Raw genomic sequence first — 17,543 nt, 5'->3', positions numbered from 1 at the left:
AACAGTACTCCACTTACTCCCCCTCACATAACAGTACTCCACTTACTCCCCCTCACATAACAGTACTCCACTTACTCCCCCTCACATAACAGTACTCCACTTACTCCCCAGGCCCCACATAACAGGACCCCCCCCCCCCCCCCCTCACACAGTAAAGTATTATGTTCCCTTTCCTCACCTGGTGCCGCACATCTTCCCCGAGCAGCTCCAGTGATTATGTGCAGGAGGAGAGGTGAGTGTCCGGTCTGTACAGCTCCCAGTACAGACTCTATGGTCCCCGGACCTCCGCTCACTGTGTCCGCTGTCAGTGTGAGGACCTGTGTGTGATTCTGCTGTGCACAGAGGTCCTGAGTCCTGACAGGATGATACAGTGACTTGTCGGGACTGTCCTCAGCCACTGCCGGCACCTCACACCGGAATTTCCCCGGTATCCTGGTAGGGCAGTCCGGCCCTGGATATGTGGTGGCCCAGTACAGTAGTTGCCCCCCTGTACCCTTGCTGTCCTGTCAGGCAGCCTCCATACAGTGACCCCTGGGGCCCCTGCACCTGTTCCTTTGTATATCTGCTTCTATGCCTGTTATATAGAGGTTTTTATATAAAATGTGTTATGCCTTTGAAGGACATCTGCTGCGTTTTAACACTTATCCCCTAACCTTTGGATATGGGATAAGTGTTTGAAGTCCGATCGCTGGGACCCCCGTAATCTCCTGAACGGGGCCCCCGCATTAGCGCTCAGTGAGTGCGCTAATGCGCGTAGCGTCAACCAAGAGAGGTCCACAGTGCGCCCCTCCCCATACATCTCTATGGAGGAGGCCTGTCGGCTGTGATGTCACGCTGTGGCAGGCACACCTGCACGGGAGAGCCATGGCCCCGCGCAGGAGATAGCGGGGGTCCCAGCGATCGGACCCCCGCAATCAAACACTTATCCCGGCCTATCCTGCGGTTAGGGGATAAGTTGTTTTAGGCCACAGATGGCCTTGAAGAAATGTGTCATGTGATTGTAAGCCAGTGAAGTCAAAGTCAACCAGTCAAGTCAGTCAAAGTCAATCTGTCTCAAGTCAACTTGGCCTGCATCAAATTGTCCCAGTCCACCATAGGTCCCAGCAAGCCCTGTGGTCTCTGAAGTCACTGGTCACCTCTATGGACCTAGCCAAGCTGTATAGACTGTTACATCTGTCTGATTCAGTAAAACTGCCGTTGTTCTGTAACTTGGCGTCGTTGTAATTATTTGCCCCCCATGCCTAGCCCAGGATCCAGCTAGGATAGTGTAGAGAAGAAACCATGCCTTGGCGTCACGAACACAAGGGGTTAATGCCATCTGCCCCTATCACACCCTCACCACAGATAGATATGAGATAGAAGTAAGCTTTGCTGAATAGAATTTGTGCGGAATTGCGGAAATTCTGCCATGTGAACATTGGGGGGAATCCGCTCTGAAACACATTGGGGGAGATTTATCAAAACGTGTGCAGAGGAAAAGTTGCTGAGTTGCCCATAGCAACCAATCAGATCGCTTCTTTCATTTTTAACAAGGCCTCTGCAAAATGAAAGAAGCGATCTGATTGGTTGCTATGGGCAACTGGGCAACTTCTCTTTTGCACAGGTTTTGATAAATCCCCCCCCCCCTCAGAGAGACTGTGCAGTTGCTCATGGCAACCAGATCACTTCTTTCATTTTTAAAGAGACCTGTCAAAAATGAAAGAAGCCATCTAATTGGTTGCTATGGGCAACTGCACTGCTCTTGATCTGCACAGGTTTTGATAAATCTCTCCCTTTGACTGTGGAGAGGGTTTATAGCTGGGAAGGCTATGTGAGTCCTGCAGGAATCAGGTGAACCCTTTAGGGTGCGTGCCCACACGGCGTATACGCAGCGTATATGACGCTGTGCAAAATTTACGGCAGCAGCGGGAAATACGCTGCGTATTCCTTGCTCACTATACACACAGGGCTTTCCGGCGGCAGCCCTATGCGTGTAGTGAGTTTTGGAGGCGGGGCCGTGTGCCGGCGTGACTGTGACAAGCGGCTCCGCCTCCAAAACTCACTACACGCATAGGACTGCCGCCGGACTGCCGTCGAATACGCTGCGTATACGCCCTGTGGGAACGCACCCTTAGACTAGGTTCACGCTACGGAATTTCCGCTTCCAATTCCGCTTTAGAAATTTCAGGCAGAAATTCCGCTTACTAAAATGTATAGTATAGTGAATGGGTTTCCGTTCACAAATTCACACTTCGGAATCTGTGAAGCGGAATTTGTGAACGGAAAATCCGCTTGGAAATTTCCGCCTGAAGAATGGCGTTGCTCATTCTTCAGGCGGAAATACTCAAACACATTGCAGTCTATTGGAGACTGCAGTGTCCGCGCGGTCCTAGCGCCGACTGATTGAGTCAGCGCTGGCCGCACTCGGAAACTCCGGGCGAAATGTTCTGCCCGGAGATTCAGTAGTGTGAACCTAGCCTTAGAGATGTGTTTTCCAACCATTGTGCCTCCAGCTGTTGCAAAACTACAACTCCCAGCATGCCCGGACAGCCTTTGGCTGTCCGGGCATGCTGGGAGTTGTAGTTTTGAAACAGCTGGAGGAACACCGGTTTGTAAACATTGGGGGAGATTTATCAAAACCAATGTAAAGGAAAAATTGTCCAGTTGCCCGTAGCAACCAATTAGATTGCTTCTTTTATTTTTAAAAGGGCCTCTGAAAAATAAAAGAAGCGATCTGACTGGTTGCTATGGGCAACTTTTCCTCTACACAGGTTTTTATAAATCTTCCCATTGAGTTAGGGACAGACAAGTGGTCTGTTCCAAGAGGACTTGAACCAAAGTGGAGTGATTTTCTTACAGCAACCAATCACAGCTCAGCTTTCACTTTACCTCATCTGCTTAGCTGAGCTGTGATTGGCTGCTGTAAGAAAATCCCTCCACTTTTTCCCTCACACAGTTTGATAAATCTGGGCCAGTGGCCAATCAGCCAATCACAGCTCAGCTAAGGAGCTGAGGTAAAGTGAAAGCTGAGCTGTGATTGGTTGCTGTAAGAAAATCACTCCACTTTTTCTCTCACACAATTTGATAAATCTCCCCAAGTGTTACTGATTTTAAAAGAGTGTTTCTGACCAAATAGAAGGGTCATTTGCAAAATTGACCTTGCTCGGGGCAACTCGCCTCAGCAGAGTCCAAGACTAGAGATGCAAAGTTAGGTGAGGGAGGCGCCATGATGTCGTTGCTAGGAGCAACAATCCTCGCCAGAAAGCGTCTGTCACTACTATACTTCGCTAGGAGCCATGTTGGAGGTGCCTGACTGTCCTATAGTCAGGAGGCTGGAGAAGATGGAAGTAAATACCTAAGAGGTGCTGGTGGGTGGAATCTCTCTAATGGCTGCGGAGGTGTCAAGGGACTATCTGGACATTATTTCATTGGTAAGACTCTTCTAAGGCTGTATTTACACCACATTTTTGCAATAAAGTTCCCGTATCAGGTTTTTGATGAAAAATGGATTTCTCAAAACCTGACTAAACTGTATCAAAATGTGTGTACTAATTTCAACCCGTATACAGTTAAAAACCGTATACGGTTTGAAAAATGATGTCCGGTTGCATCCGTTTTTTAAGAAAAAAACTTTTACGTTTTTAACTTTTCACTCCATTTTGAATTAAGTTTCACTTGTTTGATTGAAATTCCAAGAAAAAAAACTGTGCAAAGTCAAAAACCACATGGTGAAAACTGGATGGAACCGTACGCACATACAGTTCTGTACGGTTCCCATTGACTCCCATGTAAAAAAAAAAAAAAAAAAAAAAACGTATACGGTTTAATACAGTTTTTCACCCAGACCAAAAACCGTGGTATACTACAGTTTTGGGTACGGGAAAAAAAACTGACAAAACCGTACAGGATGCAAAACGGACACAACCGGATGCATCTTTTGGCATACGGTTTTCAATGGAGAGTCAATGCATACGGTTTTCAATACGGTTCCATGCGGTTTTCCCATAGAAAACGTATACGGGAACTGTATTGCAAAAACGTGGTGTGAATGCACCCTTAGGCTGGGTTCACACCACGTTTTTGCAATACAGTTCCCGTATCAGGTTTTTGATAAAAAAACGGATTCCTCAAAACCTGACTAAACTGTATAAAAATGTGTGTACAAATTTGAATCTATATACGGTTTGAAAAATGTATACGTTTTAACTTTTCATTCCATTATGAAAAAAGTTTCACTTGTTTGATTGAAATTCCAAGAAAAAAACTGTGCAAAGTCAAAAACCGTGTAGTGAAAACCGGATGGAACCGTACGCACATCCGGTTCTGTACAGTTCCCATTGACTCCCATGTTTAAAGAAAAACATATACGTTTCAATACATTTTTTCACCCGGACCAAACAACGTGGTAGGCTACAGTTTTGGGTACAGGAAAAAAACTGACAAAACCGTACAGGATGCAAAACGGACACAACCGGATGCATCTTTTGGCATACGGTTTTCAATGGAGAGTCAATGCATACGGTTTTCAATACGGTTCCATGCGGTTTTCCCATAGAAAACGTATACGGGAACTGTATGGGAAAAACGTGGTGTTAATGCACCCTTAGGGTGCGTTCGCATGTGCGCATTTTTGCTGCAGATTTGCTTCTGCAGATTTTGCTGCCCATTAAAGTCAATGGGCAGCAAAATCTGCAGCAGCAAGATCTGCAGCAAAAATATGCACATGTGAACACACCCTTAGGCTGGGTTCACACCACGTTTTTGCAATACAGTTCCCGTTTTACAGGTTTTTGATAAAAAACGGATTCCTCAAAACCTGACTAAACTGTATAAAAATGCGTGTACAAATTTGAATCTATATACGGTTTGAAAAATGTATACGTTTTAACTTTTAATTCCGTTATGAATACAGTTTCTCTTGTTTGATTGAAATTCCAAGAAAAAAACTGTGCAAAGTCAAAAACCGTGTAGTGAAAACCGGATGGAACCGTACGCACATCCGGTTCTGTACAGTTCCCATTGACTCCCATGTTTAAAGAAAAACATATACGTTTCAATACATTTTTTCACCCGGACCAAACAACGTGGTAGGCTACAGTACGGGAAAAAAAATGACAAAACCGTACAGGATGCAAAACGGACACAACCGGATGCATCTTTTGAGCAGGCACACAGTGATGTGCGAGTCGCCGCGCGCATTCATGTCATGTCTACGATTACACTGCGCATGGAGACTCGCAGACCGCTGTGTTTCTGCTCGTAGCGGCGGATTTCCCCTATGAGCAGGCACAGCTGGAGGCACACTGTAGGGTCCGACATCGGGGAACCGCAGCATAAAATAGGCTGCGGATCCGTTCCGTGTGATCCTACCCTAAGGGTACGTTCAGACGAGTGGATTTTCGCAGTGTATTTCGCTGCGGATCCACTGCTGAAGGACCTCCTATATGCTGGCTTTACATGTGCCTGAAAAGAGCGGCAATACGCCGCTACGAGCAGACACACTGCGATGTGCGCTGTATCCTCGCACATCGCGGCAGCTTATTGAGCAGGGGGAGCAACCGCGATGTGTGTGAGTACACCCTGCAGGCGCGGCAACTCGCACATCGTTTCAGTGTGTCTGCACGTAGCAGTGTATTGCTGCTCCAAGCAGGCACATGTACAGCCAGCATATAGAGGTCCTTCAGCGGCGGATCGGCAGCGTAAAATACGCTGCAAATCCGCTCGTCTGAACGTACCCTGAAACATGTTTTGGAACTGTGTGCAGAGCTGGAGGTCGAGGGGGGAATTTAAGAAAAGTAGTGTTGTTACGTGATTTGTTTCCATCCTTTTGTTGGGTGGTGGTTTTGTATCGACATGCCAGAGTTATCAAAATGGTGCAGAGCATTTGATAACTCTGGCGCAACGTCACCAAACCACCACCAAACAAAAAAAAGTGGAAACAAATCACGTAACAACAATCCCCTCCCCAGTGACATTTTTTTTTGCTGTGTGCCGTCAGTTTCTCATGTGTGGTCTGCCCTGGCGTGGGTTTGCGCCATGGCAGACCTCCTTGTGCCAAAAAATCGCAACTAAGTAAAAAAAAGACAAATGTAGTAAATCCATGCCCATTGCAAAAGGCAAAACCGAAAGTGTTTTAAACTAGAGCACTTTTGATTTTGCTCTAAAAAGTCCCAATGTGTTGGCGCAAAATGTGCCTGCACCAAACACATGCGACAATTATACAGTAGCACAAAAAAAGCTTCCAAAATTAATGTTAAAGGGGTACTCCAGCCCCAAGACATCTTATCCCCTATCCAAAGGATAGGGGATAAGATGTCTGATCGCTGGGGACCCCCACAATCTAACATGCAGCACCCACCTGTAAGCACTGTTGGAAGCGCTGGAGGCTCTCAGTGTTATGCCTCCCGACCACGGGGACGGAGTATCGTTACATCATGACTCCACCCCCGTGTGACGTCCTGCCCTGTCCCCTCAATGCAAGTCTATAGGAGGCGGCAGTGATGTTTTGGGCACTGTTGCTGGGCAACACAGACTTTCAACTCCCTACAAAGGTTTTCTATTGTGTTGAGATCTGGACACTGCCTGGGCCACTCCAGGACCTTGAAATTGCTTTGTTGCCCGGGCGGTGTGTTTGGGATCTTTGTCATGCTGAAAGACCCAGCCACTTTTCATCCTCAATGTCATTGCTGATGAAAGGAGGTTTTCACTCAAAATCTCACGATACATGACCCCATTCATTCTTTCCTTTACATGGATCAGTCGTCCTGGTCCCTTAGCTGAAAAACAGCCCGAAAGCATGATGTTTCCACCCCCATACTTCACAGTAGGTATGGTGTTCTTTGGATGCAAGTCAGCATTCTTTCTCCTCCAAACACAACGAGTTGAGTTTTTATCAAAAAGTTAAATTTTGGTTTCATCTGACCATATGACATCCTCTCAATCCTCTTTTGGATCATCAAAATGCTCTCTAGCAAACTTCAGACGGGCCCGGACATGTACTGGCTTAAGCAGGGGGACATGTCTGGCACTGCTTGATTTGAGTCCCTGGCACCGTAGTGTGTAACTGATGGTAGCCTTTGTTACTGTGTTCCCAGCTCTCTACAGGTCATTCACTAGGTCCCCCCGTATGGTTCTGGAATTTTTGCTCACCGTTCTTGTGATCATTTTGACACCACGGGGTGATATCTTGCGTGGAGCCCCAGATCCAGGGAGATTATCAGTGTTCTTGTATGTCTTCCATTTTCTAATAATTGCTCCCACAGTTGATTTCTTCACACCAAGCTGCTTGTCTATTGCAGATTCAGTCTTCCCAGCCTGGTGCAGGTCTACAATTTTGTTTCTGGTGTCCTTCAACAGCTCTTTGGTCTTGTCCATAGTGGAGTTTGGAGTGTGACTGTTTGAGGTTGTGGACAGGTGTCTTTTATATTGATAACAAGTTCAAACAGAAGCCATTAATTAATACAGGTAATAAGTGGAGGACAGAGACTCTTAACCCCTTAAGGACCAAGCCCATTTTGGCCTTAAGGACCAGAGCGTTTTTTGCACATCTGACCACTGTCACTTTAAACATTAATAACTCTGGAATGCTTTTAGTTATCATTCTGATTCCGAGATTTTTTTTTCGTGACATATTCTACTTTAACATGGTGGTAAATTTTTGTGGTAACTTGCATCCTTTCCTTGTGAAAAATCATAAAATTTTATAAAAAATTTGAAAATTTTTACATTTTTCGAACTTTGAAGCTCTCTGCTTGTAAGGAAAATGTATATTACAAATAAAAAAAAAATTTATTCACACATACAATATGTCTACTTTATGTTTGCATCATAAAATTGACGAGTTTTTACTTTTGGAAGACACCAGAGGGCTTAAAAGTTCAGCAGCAATTTTCCAATTTTTCACAAAATTTTTAAACTCACTATTTTTCAGGGATCAGTTCAGGTTTGAAGTGGATTTGAAGGGCCTTCATATTAGAAATACCCCACAAATGACCCCATCATAAAAACTGCACCCCCCAAAGTATTCAAAATGACATTCAGTCAGCGTTTTAACCCCTTAGGTGTTTCACAGGAATAGAAGCAAAGTGAAGGAGAAAATTCACAATCTTCATTTTTTACACTCGCATGTTCTTGTAGACCCAATTTTTGAATTTTTACAAGGGGTAAAAGGAGAAAATGTATACTTATATTTGTAGCCCAATTTCTCTTGTGTAAGCACATACCTCATATGTCTATGTAAATTGTTCGGTGGGCGCAGTAGAGGGCTCAGAAGCGAAGGAGCGACAAGGGGATTTTGGAGAGTACGTTTTTCTGAAATAGTTTTTGGGGGGTATGTTGCATTTAAGAAGCCCCTATGGTGCCAGAACAGCAAAAAACCCTCACATGGCATACCATTTTGGAAACTAGACCCATTGAGGAACGTAACAAGGAATAAAGTGAGCCTTAATACCCCACAGGTGTTTCACGACTTTTGCATATGTAAAAAAAATATTTTTTTTTCCACTAAAATGTGTGTTTCCCCCAAATTTCAAATTTTTCCAAGGGTTAATAGGAGGAAATACCCCCCAATATTTGTAACCCCATCTCTTCTGAGTATGGAGGTACCCCATAAGTTGACCTGAACTACACTACGGGCGAACTACAATGCTCAGAAGAGAAGGAGTCATATTTGGCTTTTTGAGAGCAAATTTTTCTCGGGGGGCATGTCGCATTTAGCAAGCCCCTAAGGTGCCAGAACAGCAAAAAATAAAACACATGGCATACCATTTTGGAAACTAGACCCCTTGAGGAACGTAACAAGGGGTACAGTGAGCATTTGCCCCCCCACTGGTGTCTGACAGATCTTTGGAACAGTGGGCTGTACAAGTTTTCATTTTCACGGACCACTGTTCCAAAGATCCATCAGACACCTGTGGGGTGTAAATTCTCACTGCACCCCTCATTACATTCCGTGAGGGGTGTAGTTTCCAAAATGGGGTCACATGTGTTTTTTTTTTTTTTGCGTTTGTCAAAACCGCTGTAACAATCAGCCACCCCTGTGCAAATCACCTCAAATGTACATGGTGCACTCTCCCTTCTGGGCCTTGTTGTGCGCCCCCAGAGCACTTTGCGCCCACATATGGGGTATCTCCGTAGTCGGGAGAAATTGCGTTACAAATTTTGGGGGTCTTTTTCCCTTTTACCTCTTGTGAAAATGTAAAGTATAGGGCAACATCAGCATGTTAGTGTAAAAAATAAAAAAATTTTACACTAACATTCTGGTGTAGACCCCAACATTTCCTTTTCATGAAGGGTTAAAGGAGAAAAAGCCCCCCAAACCTTGTAACGCAATTTCTCCCGAGTGCGATACCCCTTATGTGGCCCTAAACTGTTGCCCTGAAATACGACAGGGCTCCAAAGTGAGAGAGCGCCATGTGCATTTGAGGCCTGAATTAGGGATTTGCATAGGGGTGGACATAGGGGTATTCTATGCCAGTGATTCCCAAACAGGGTGCCTCCAGCTGTTGCAAAACTCCCAGCATGCTTGGACAGTCAATGGCTGTCCGGCAATACTGGGAGTTGCTGTTTTTCAACAGCTGGAGGCTTTGCTTTGGAAACAGTGGTGTACCGGACGTTCTTATTGGGGGGAGGGGGGCTGTTTAGGGGTATGTGTATATGTAGTGTTTTTAACTTTTTATTTTATTTTGTGGTAGTGTAGTGTTTTTAGGGTAAAGTCACACGGATAGGGGATTACAGCGAGTTTCCCAGCGCAAAATTTGCTGCATCTCAAACTTGCAGCGAGAAACCCACTGTAAAACCCTCGCCCATGTGAATGTACCCTGTACATTCACAGGGGGGGTGCACCAGCTGTTGCAAAACCACAACTCCCAGCATACATGGTCTGTTAGTGCATGCTGGGAGTTATAGTTTTGCAACAGCTGGAGGCACACAGGTTAGGAAACACTGAGTTAGAAACAGACAATGTTTCCCAACCAGTGTGTCTCCTGTTGTTGCAAAACTACAACTCCCAGCATGCCCAGACAGCTGAAGGGCATGCTGGGAGTTGTAGTTCGGCAACATCTGAAGGGCCAGATGTTGCTGAACTAAAACTCCCAGCATGCCTGGACAGTCAGTGCATGCTGGGAGTTGTAGTTTTGCAACAGCTGGAAGAGCACAGATTGGAGACCATTATACAATGGTCTCCAAACTGGGGCCCTCCAGATGTTGCAAAACTACAACTCCCAGCATGCCCAGACAGCCAAAGGCTGTCTAGGCATGCTGGGAGTTGTAGTTTTCAGACTCCTAGAAGCAGCAGTGAAGATCTTCACTGCTACCTCTGAGGACCATATACTTACCCGCCGGTCCCGTCGCTGCTCGTCCACGTGGCCCGTCCCGCGCTGCTCCTCGGTCCCGCCGCTGCTCCAGGTAAGGCCTCCGGTCCCCGCGTGTTCCCCCACCTATGCCGCAGGTCCCCGTGAGCCCCCGCAGCCATCGTCCCCCGTTCTGCCCGACTTCCAGGGGCGGGCAGTGCGGGGGATATGAACTTTCACCTCAGGTCACTGTGATTGGTCCACAGGGACCAATCACAGTGATCGCTGACCAGGACCATCAATGGATGGTCCTGGGGGGTGAAGCAGAAGTTGTGCCCTGCTGGAAACAGCGGGACTTCTGCTGGTTAACCCGTGCGATGCTGCGCATCGCCGGGTTAACTGAATGTCATTTATAAACGTCGGGATGCGCGAACGCACTGCACAACCCGGCGTTTATATATGACATTCTGAGGGAAGGGGTTAAAGAAGAAGTTACAGGTCTGTGAGAGGCAGAAATCTTGCTTGTTTGTAGGTGACCAAATACTTATTTCCCACCATGATTTACTAATAAATTCTTTAAAAATCAGACAATGTTATTTTATGGATTTTTTCTCATTCTGTCTCTCATTGTTGAGGTTATTACCTATGGTGACAATTACAGCCTCTCATCTTTTTAAGTGGGAGAACGTGCACAATTGGTGGCTGACTAAGATAGATGTGAGATAGATAGATAGATATGAGATAGATATGAGATATAGATAGATATTAGATAGATATGAGAAAGATAGATAGATATGAGATAGATATGAGATATAGATAGATATTAGATAGATATGAGAAAGATAGATAGATATGAGAGAGAGATATATAGATATGAGAGATAGATGAGATATAGATAGATATGAGATAGATAGATAGATAAATAGATATGAGATAGATAGATATGAGATTGATAGATAGAAAAATAGATATGAGATAGATAGATAGATAGATAGATAGATAGATAGATAGATAGATATGAGATAGATAGATATGAGATAGATAGATATGAGAGATAGATGTGAGATAGATAGATAGATGTGAGATAGATAGATGTGAGATAGATAGATAGATATAAGATAGATAGATATGAGATAGATATAGATATTAGATAGATAGATAGATATATAGATAGATATGAGATAGATAGATATGAGATAGATGATAGATAGATATGAGATAGATAGATAAATAGCTAGATATGAGATATATAGATAGACATGAGATAGATAAATAGATATGAGATAGATACATATATAGATAGATATGAGATAGATAGATAGATAGATAGATATGAGATAGATAGATAGATAGATATGAGATAGATAGATAGATTGATATGAGATAGATGATAGATAGATAGATAGATAGATATGAGATAGATAGATAAATAGATAGATATGAGATAGATATGAGATAGATAGATAGACATGAGATAGATAAATAGATATGAGAGATAGATAGATATGAGATAGATATATAGATAGATATGAGATAGATAGATATGAGATAGATAGATAGATATGAGATAGATAGATAGATATGAGATAGATAGATATGAAATAGATAGATAAATAGATAGATATGAGATAGATATGCTATAGATAGATGAGAGATAGATAGATAGATAGATAGATAGATAGATAGATAGATATGAGAGATAGATAGATATGAGATAAATAGATATGAGATAGATAGATAGATATGAGATAGATAGATAAATAGATAGATATGCTATAGATAGATGAGAGATAGATAGATAGATAGATAGATAGATAGATAGATATGAGAGATAGATAGATATGAGATAAATAGATATGAGATAGATTTGAGAGATAGATAGATATGAGATATATAGATAGATAGATAGATAGATATGAGATAGATAAATAGATAGATATGAGATAGATATATAGATAGATAGATATGAGATAGATAGACATGAGATAGATAAATAGATATGAGATAGATAGAGATTTTTAGAAGTAGAATTTCCTATTTTGTATTAATGAATAGCATTAAACCAGTCATAAAAGATCTACAAATAGTGAATATGGAGTAAAGTCGTGATAACAAGTGGTGACATTTTTCTGGACTGAGCAGATGTCATTAAACTGCACTTGAAATATATATATATGCGACTTTTAAAGGATTACGTATCCCTTGAATGCATTCATAGTATCATTTACTTTAGGATAAGCCCCTTAAAGTGCATTAACGTGTAATGAAATGAAAGGGAGGTAGTATGACTTTTCCGTATACCGTTGCCCTATTGACTGGGATGTGGCGGGGGTAGTTTATAAGACCCTGCGCCCTAAAAGGTACTTACGAAAAACAAGCTAGGATTTATGGCGAATACCGAAAGTACATGAGTCAGACGTGGCCCCGTTCTAGTATTGGTACCAGCGGGGACCTCCAGAAAGGCATGAAATATATGGCTCCTCTCTTCAGCCACCGATCTCCTGATTAATAATTTACTGCGACAGACAACCGCAGAGGAGCGAGAAAGAAAAACCTTTAGTGGAGAATAATTTGTTTCAGCAGATAAAGGAAATAATTTTAGAAATAATTTTATTAGGAGATAAAGGTTCGGATTCGGTGCCTGTTGAGGGGTGATGGAAATCTCAATGTGAAATAGTCTGAACCGCGCTTCATGCTGAGATATTCCTATTATGCTAGGAACTTGTAACCAGGGACTGGAAGGCATTTAAAATAACTATTCAGGGTGTAAAACTGTTTTTATAAGGGTCTTGTGTAACGGTTGTCAATGCCACATTATTATTATATTATTATTATTATTGTATAACACAGTGTTTCCCAACCAGTGTGCCTCCAGCTGTTGCAAAACTACCACTCCCAGCATGCCCGGACAGCCTTTGGCTGTCCGGGCATGCTGGGAGTGGTAGTTTTGCAGCAGCTGGAGGCACACTGGTTGGGAAACGATGGTAAAACAGGTACAGGAGCTGTTTTTTGTTCAGTGGGGGCACAGTTATTAGTGTGTATGTAGGGTGCATGTGCAGTGTCTCTCATAGATAGCTAGATATGAGACAGAAAGAGAGATAAGAGATATGAGATAGATAGAAAGATAGATATGAGAGATACATATGAGATAGGTAGAAAGATAGATAGATATGAGATAGATAGATAGATGGATAGATATTAGATAGATAGATAGATAGATAGATATGAGATAGATTGATATGAGATCGATGGATAGATATGAGATAGATATGAGATAGATAGATATGAGATAGATATGAGACAGATTGATATGAGATAGATAGATATGAGATAGATAGATAGATATGAGATAGATAGATATGAGATAGATAGATATGAGATAGATAGATAGATATGAGATAGATTGATATGAGATAGATAGATAGATAAATATATAGCTAGATAGATATGAGGTAGATAGATAGATATGAGACAGATAGATAGATATGAGGTAGATAGATAGATATGAGAGAGATAGGTAGATAGATAAATATATAGCTAGATAGATATGAGGTAGATAGATAGATATGAGATAGATAGATAGATAGATATGAGGTAGATAGATAGATATGAGAGAGATAGGTAGATAGATAAATATATAGCTAGATATGAGGTAGATAGATAGATATGAGACAGATAGGTAGATATGAGGTAGATAGATAGATATGAGAGAGATAGATATGAGATAGATAGATAGATAGATAGATAGATAGATATGAGACAGATTGATATGAGATAGATAGATATGAGACAGATTGATATGAGATTGATATGAGATAGATAGATAGATATGAGATAGATAGATATGAGATAGATAGATAGATAGATAGATATGAGATAGATAGATATGAGATAGATTGATATGAGATATATAGATAGATAAATATATCGCTAGATAGATATGAGGTAGATAGATATGAGACAGATAGATAGATATGAGGTAGATAGATAGATATGAGAGAGATAGGTAGATAGATAAATATATAGCTAGATAGATATGAGGTACCGTAGATAGATAGATATGAGATAGATAGATAGATATGAGATAGATAGATATGAGACAGATAGATAGATAGATAGATATGAGATAGATAGATATGAGACAGATAGATAGATATGAGGTAGATAGATATGAGAGAGATAGGTAGATAGATAAATATATAGCTAGATAGATATGAGGTAGATAGATAGATATGAGATAGATAGATAGATATGAGGTAGATAGATATGAGACAGATAGATAGATATGAGGTAGATAGATAGATATGAGAGAGATAGGTAGATAGATACAGTACAGACCAAAAGTTTGGACACCCCTTCTCATTCAGTTTTCTTTATTTTCATGACTATGAAAATTGTAGATTCACATTGAAGGCATTAAAACTATGAATTAACGCATGTGGAATGATAAACATAACAAAAAAGTGTGAAACTGAAAATATGTCTTATTCTAGGTTCTTGAAAGTAGCCACCTTTTGCTTTGATTACTGCTTTGCACACTCTTGGCATTCTCTTGTTGAGATTCAAGAGGTAGTCACCTGAAATGGTTTTCACTTCACAGGTGTGCTGGTGTGGAGGAGGAGGTGTGATGGTGTGGGGGGGCTTTGCTGGTGACTAGAGATGAGCGAACTTACAGTAAATTCGATTCGTCACGAACTTATCGGCTCGGCAGTTGATGACTTTTCCTGCGTAAATTAGTTCAGCCTTCAGGTGCTCCGTGGGCTGGAAAAGGTGGATACAGTCCTAGGAAAGAGTCTCCTAGGACTGTATCCACCTTTTCCAGCCCACCGGAGCACCGGAAAGCTGAACTCATTTATGCAGGAAAAGCCATCAACTGCCGAGCCGAGAAGTTCGTGACGAATCGAATTTACTGTAAGTTCGCTCATCTCTACTGGTGACACTGTTGGGGATTTATTCAAAATTGAAGGCATACTGAACCAGCATGGCTACCACAGCATCTTGCAGCGGCTGCTATTCCATCCGGTTTGCGTTTAGTTGGACCATCATTTATTTTTCAACAAGACAATGACCCCAAACAAACCTCCAGGCTGTGTAAGGGCTATTTGACCAAGAAGGAGAGTGATGGGGTGCTGTGTCAGATGACCTGACCAACACAGTCACCGGACCTGAACCCAATCGGGATGGTTTGGGGTGAGCTGGACCGCAGAGTGAAGGCAAAAAGGGCCAACAAGTGCTAAGCATCATGGGAACTCCTTCAAGACTGTTGGAAAACCATTTCAGGTGACTACCTCTTGAAGCTCATCAAGAGAATGCCAAGAGTGGGCAAAGCAGTAATCAAAGCAAAAGGTGGCTAGAACCTAGAATATGACAGATTTTCACACTTTTTTGTTATGTATATCATTCCACATGCGTTAATTCATAGTTTTGATGCCTTCAGTGTGAATCTACAATTTTCATAGTCATGAAAATAAAGAAAACTCTGAATGAGAAGGTGTTTCCAAACTTTTGGTCTGTACTGTATATATGATATGAGATAGATAGATATCTAGGAAGGATGCCGCAGCACACGGAGAGTTCAAGTACAAAAACAGTGGTTTATTCCATGGTAATACAAGCTAGCAACGTTTCTGCTGCCAATGCAGCCTTTTTCAAGCAACAAAATGGTGACCATACAAGATATTTATATGCAAATGAACAAACAAATCAATCAAACATGTGGTAAATCAATTAGTGCAAATAAAGTGTAAAATATACGTTTAAGATATAGGGTAGTTCACACCACTATAATGTAAATATTGCACAAGTGCCCATTAATGAAATTCAAATCAATATACATATGAAAAGACTGCTACATATAATATAAAAGTACATCACAACATAAATAATTTTGCAAAGGTCCATGTGTACCTAATCAGAAATGATGAGAGGCGGGGGCAGGATGGTCACGTTCTCCCAACTCGTCTCCATGAGAACCGCCGTTGCTGTGGGTAACAGCAAGGTTACAGCATATGTCTAACATAATCAAATCCTTGCAGGACTCCAAGAGCAGCCACATGACCACGGTATCAGCTGACTCGGATGTCACGTGACCGCTCCCCCGCCTGCGCACGCGTACTATAGAAAGTAAGCACATACTGCCATGGTGGATAAGGGAAGGTCGGGCAACCTGATTTCCCTATCCGGAGTGCATCTGAATAAGACGCACATCGGAGCGCAAGTAACAAGTGCATAATCTGAATGTGCATGTAAGAGTATGTGAGTGTGAAAAAACTGGAAAAAAGCTGAGTAATCCAGCATCACTGTCATCGGAGCACAAGTGACAGGTGCATAATCTGAATGTGCATGTAAGAGTATGTGAGTGTGAAAAAACTGGAAAAAAGCTGAGTAATCCAGCATCACTGTCACGAATGTGCCTAAGCAAAGGCACAAACCGAGACATAGATGATGGATATACATTTTGAGCAGAAATAAAGAAGTAGAATAAAGATAATCAAAGTAAAAAAAAATGAATGGTAAATCATTTTAAATGATAAAAAATGAATAAACAAAAAAAAAATAAAGAAATAAAAAAAAAATGAAATTAATATAGAAATAATAAAATAATAATAATAATAGTTGTAATTATACATTCTAGATGATGATAATGCATTCTGGACAGTGGTCTAAACCCGGCTCCACGCATGATTGACACACACATCGGGCTGTTCAGGCCCAGCACCTCAGTCGCCCATACTCGCCCCAATTATTTTGGGGGGATTCACCTCAGGGTACCCGCCGGCGTTAACCATCAGTTTCGGGTCCCCAGTGATAGGCCTATAGAGGTGGGTATCCACCAAGGGCAGCCCAGCAATACTCTCTCACACACTAAGCGCGGGTATATTAAATACCACTGTCCATTTCACTTTACAAAGTATATATTCAATAGTCGAAAATGATGAATATAAATAAATAACTAATGGCTGAATAATAATAAATAAATCAATAAAAACCAAAAATAAAAATACAAAGAAAAAATATAAAAAAATAATAAATAAAAACTAAAAATTGAAGAATATAAAAAAATATAAAAAATAAGAATAGACACGGTTAAATATAAAAACAAGCGAAAAAATAATAATAAGAAGAATGTAGAAGAGAATAAAAACTAAAAATGAAAAAGTAAGGTGGTAGTGGGAAATAAAGATAGTGAATTGAAAGAAGCATAGACATAATCTACCTATGGACATAGATATGTCAATATATGTGCACAAAACTAAGTGAACTAAAAAATCATTT

At 41.7% G+C, this 17,543-nt stretch overlaps 1 protein-coding gene across 2 annotated transcripts in view; it reads left to right on the top strand.

Moving 5' to 3' along the window:
* Positions 1–201: 201 nt before the first annotated feature.
* Positions 202–17,543, top strand: part of PTPRT (protein tyrosine phosphatase receptor type T) — a 433,706-nt gene continuing 416,364 nt past the window's right edge. The window contains exon 1 of one of the 2 annotated variants that reach the window (XM_056549647.1): positions 202–232. In XM_056549647.1, coding sequence (XP_056405622.1) covers positions 217–232 — 16 coding nt within the window. In that variant the 5' untranslated portion in view covers positions 202–216. Of the gene's footprint in view, positions 233–3,065; positions 3,411–17,543 lie in introns of those variants that run through there. The other variant, XM_056549653.1, reaches the window with a different exon arrangement.

Source organism: Hyla sarda, chromosome 13 (assembly GCF_029499605.1).
Source record: "Hyla sarda isolate aHylSar1 chromosome 13, aHylSar1.hap1, whole genome shotgun sequence".
NCBI classification, from domain to species: Eukaryota; Metazoa; Chordata; class Amphibia; order Anura; family Hylidae; genus Hyla; species Hyla sarda.
The sequence above is the reverse complement of the archived record's forward strand: the minus strand, read 5'-3'. Positions and strand labels throughout refer to the sequence as shown.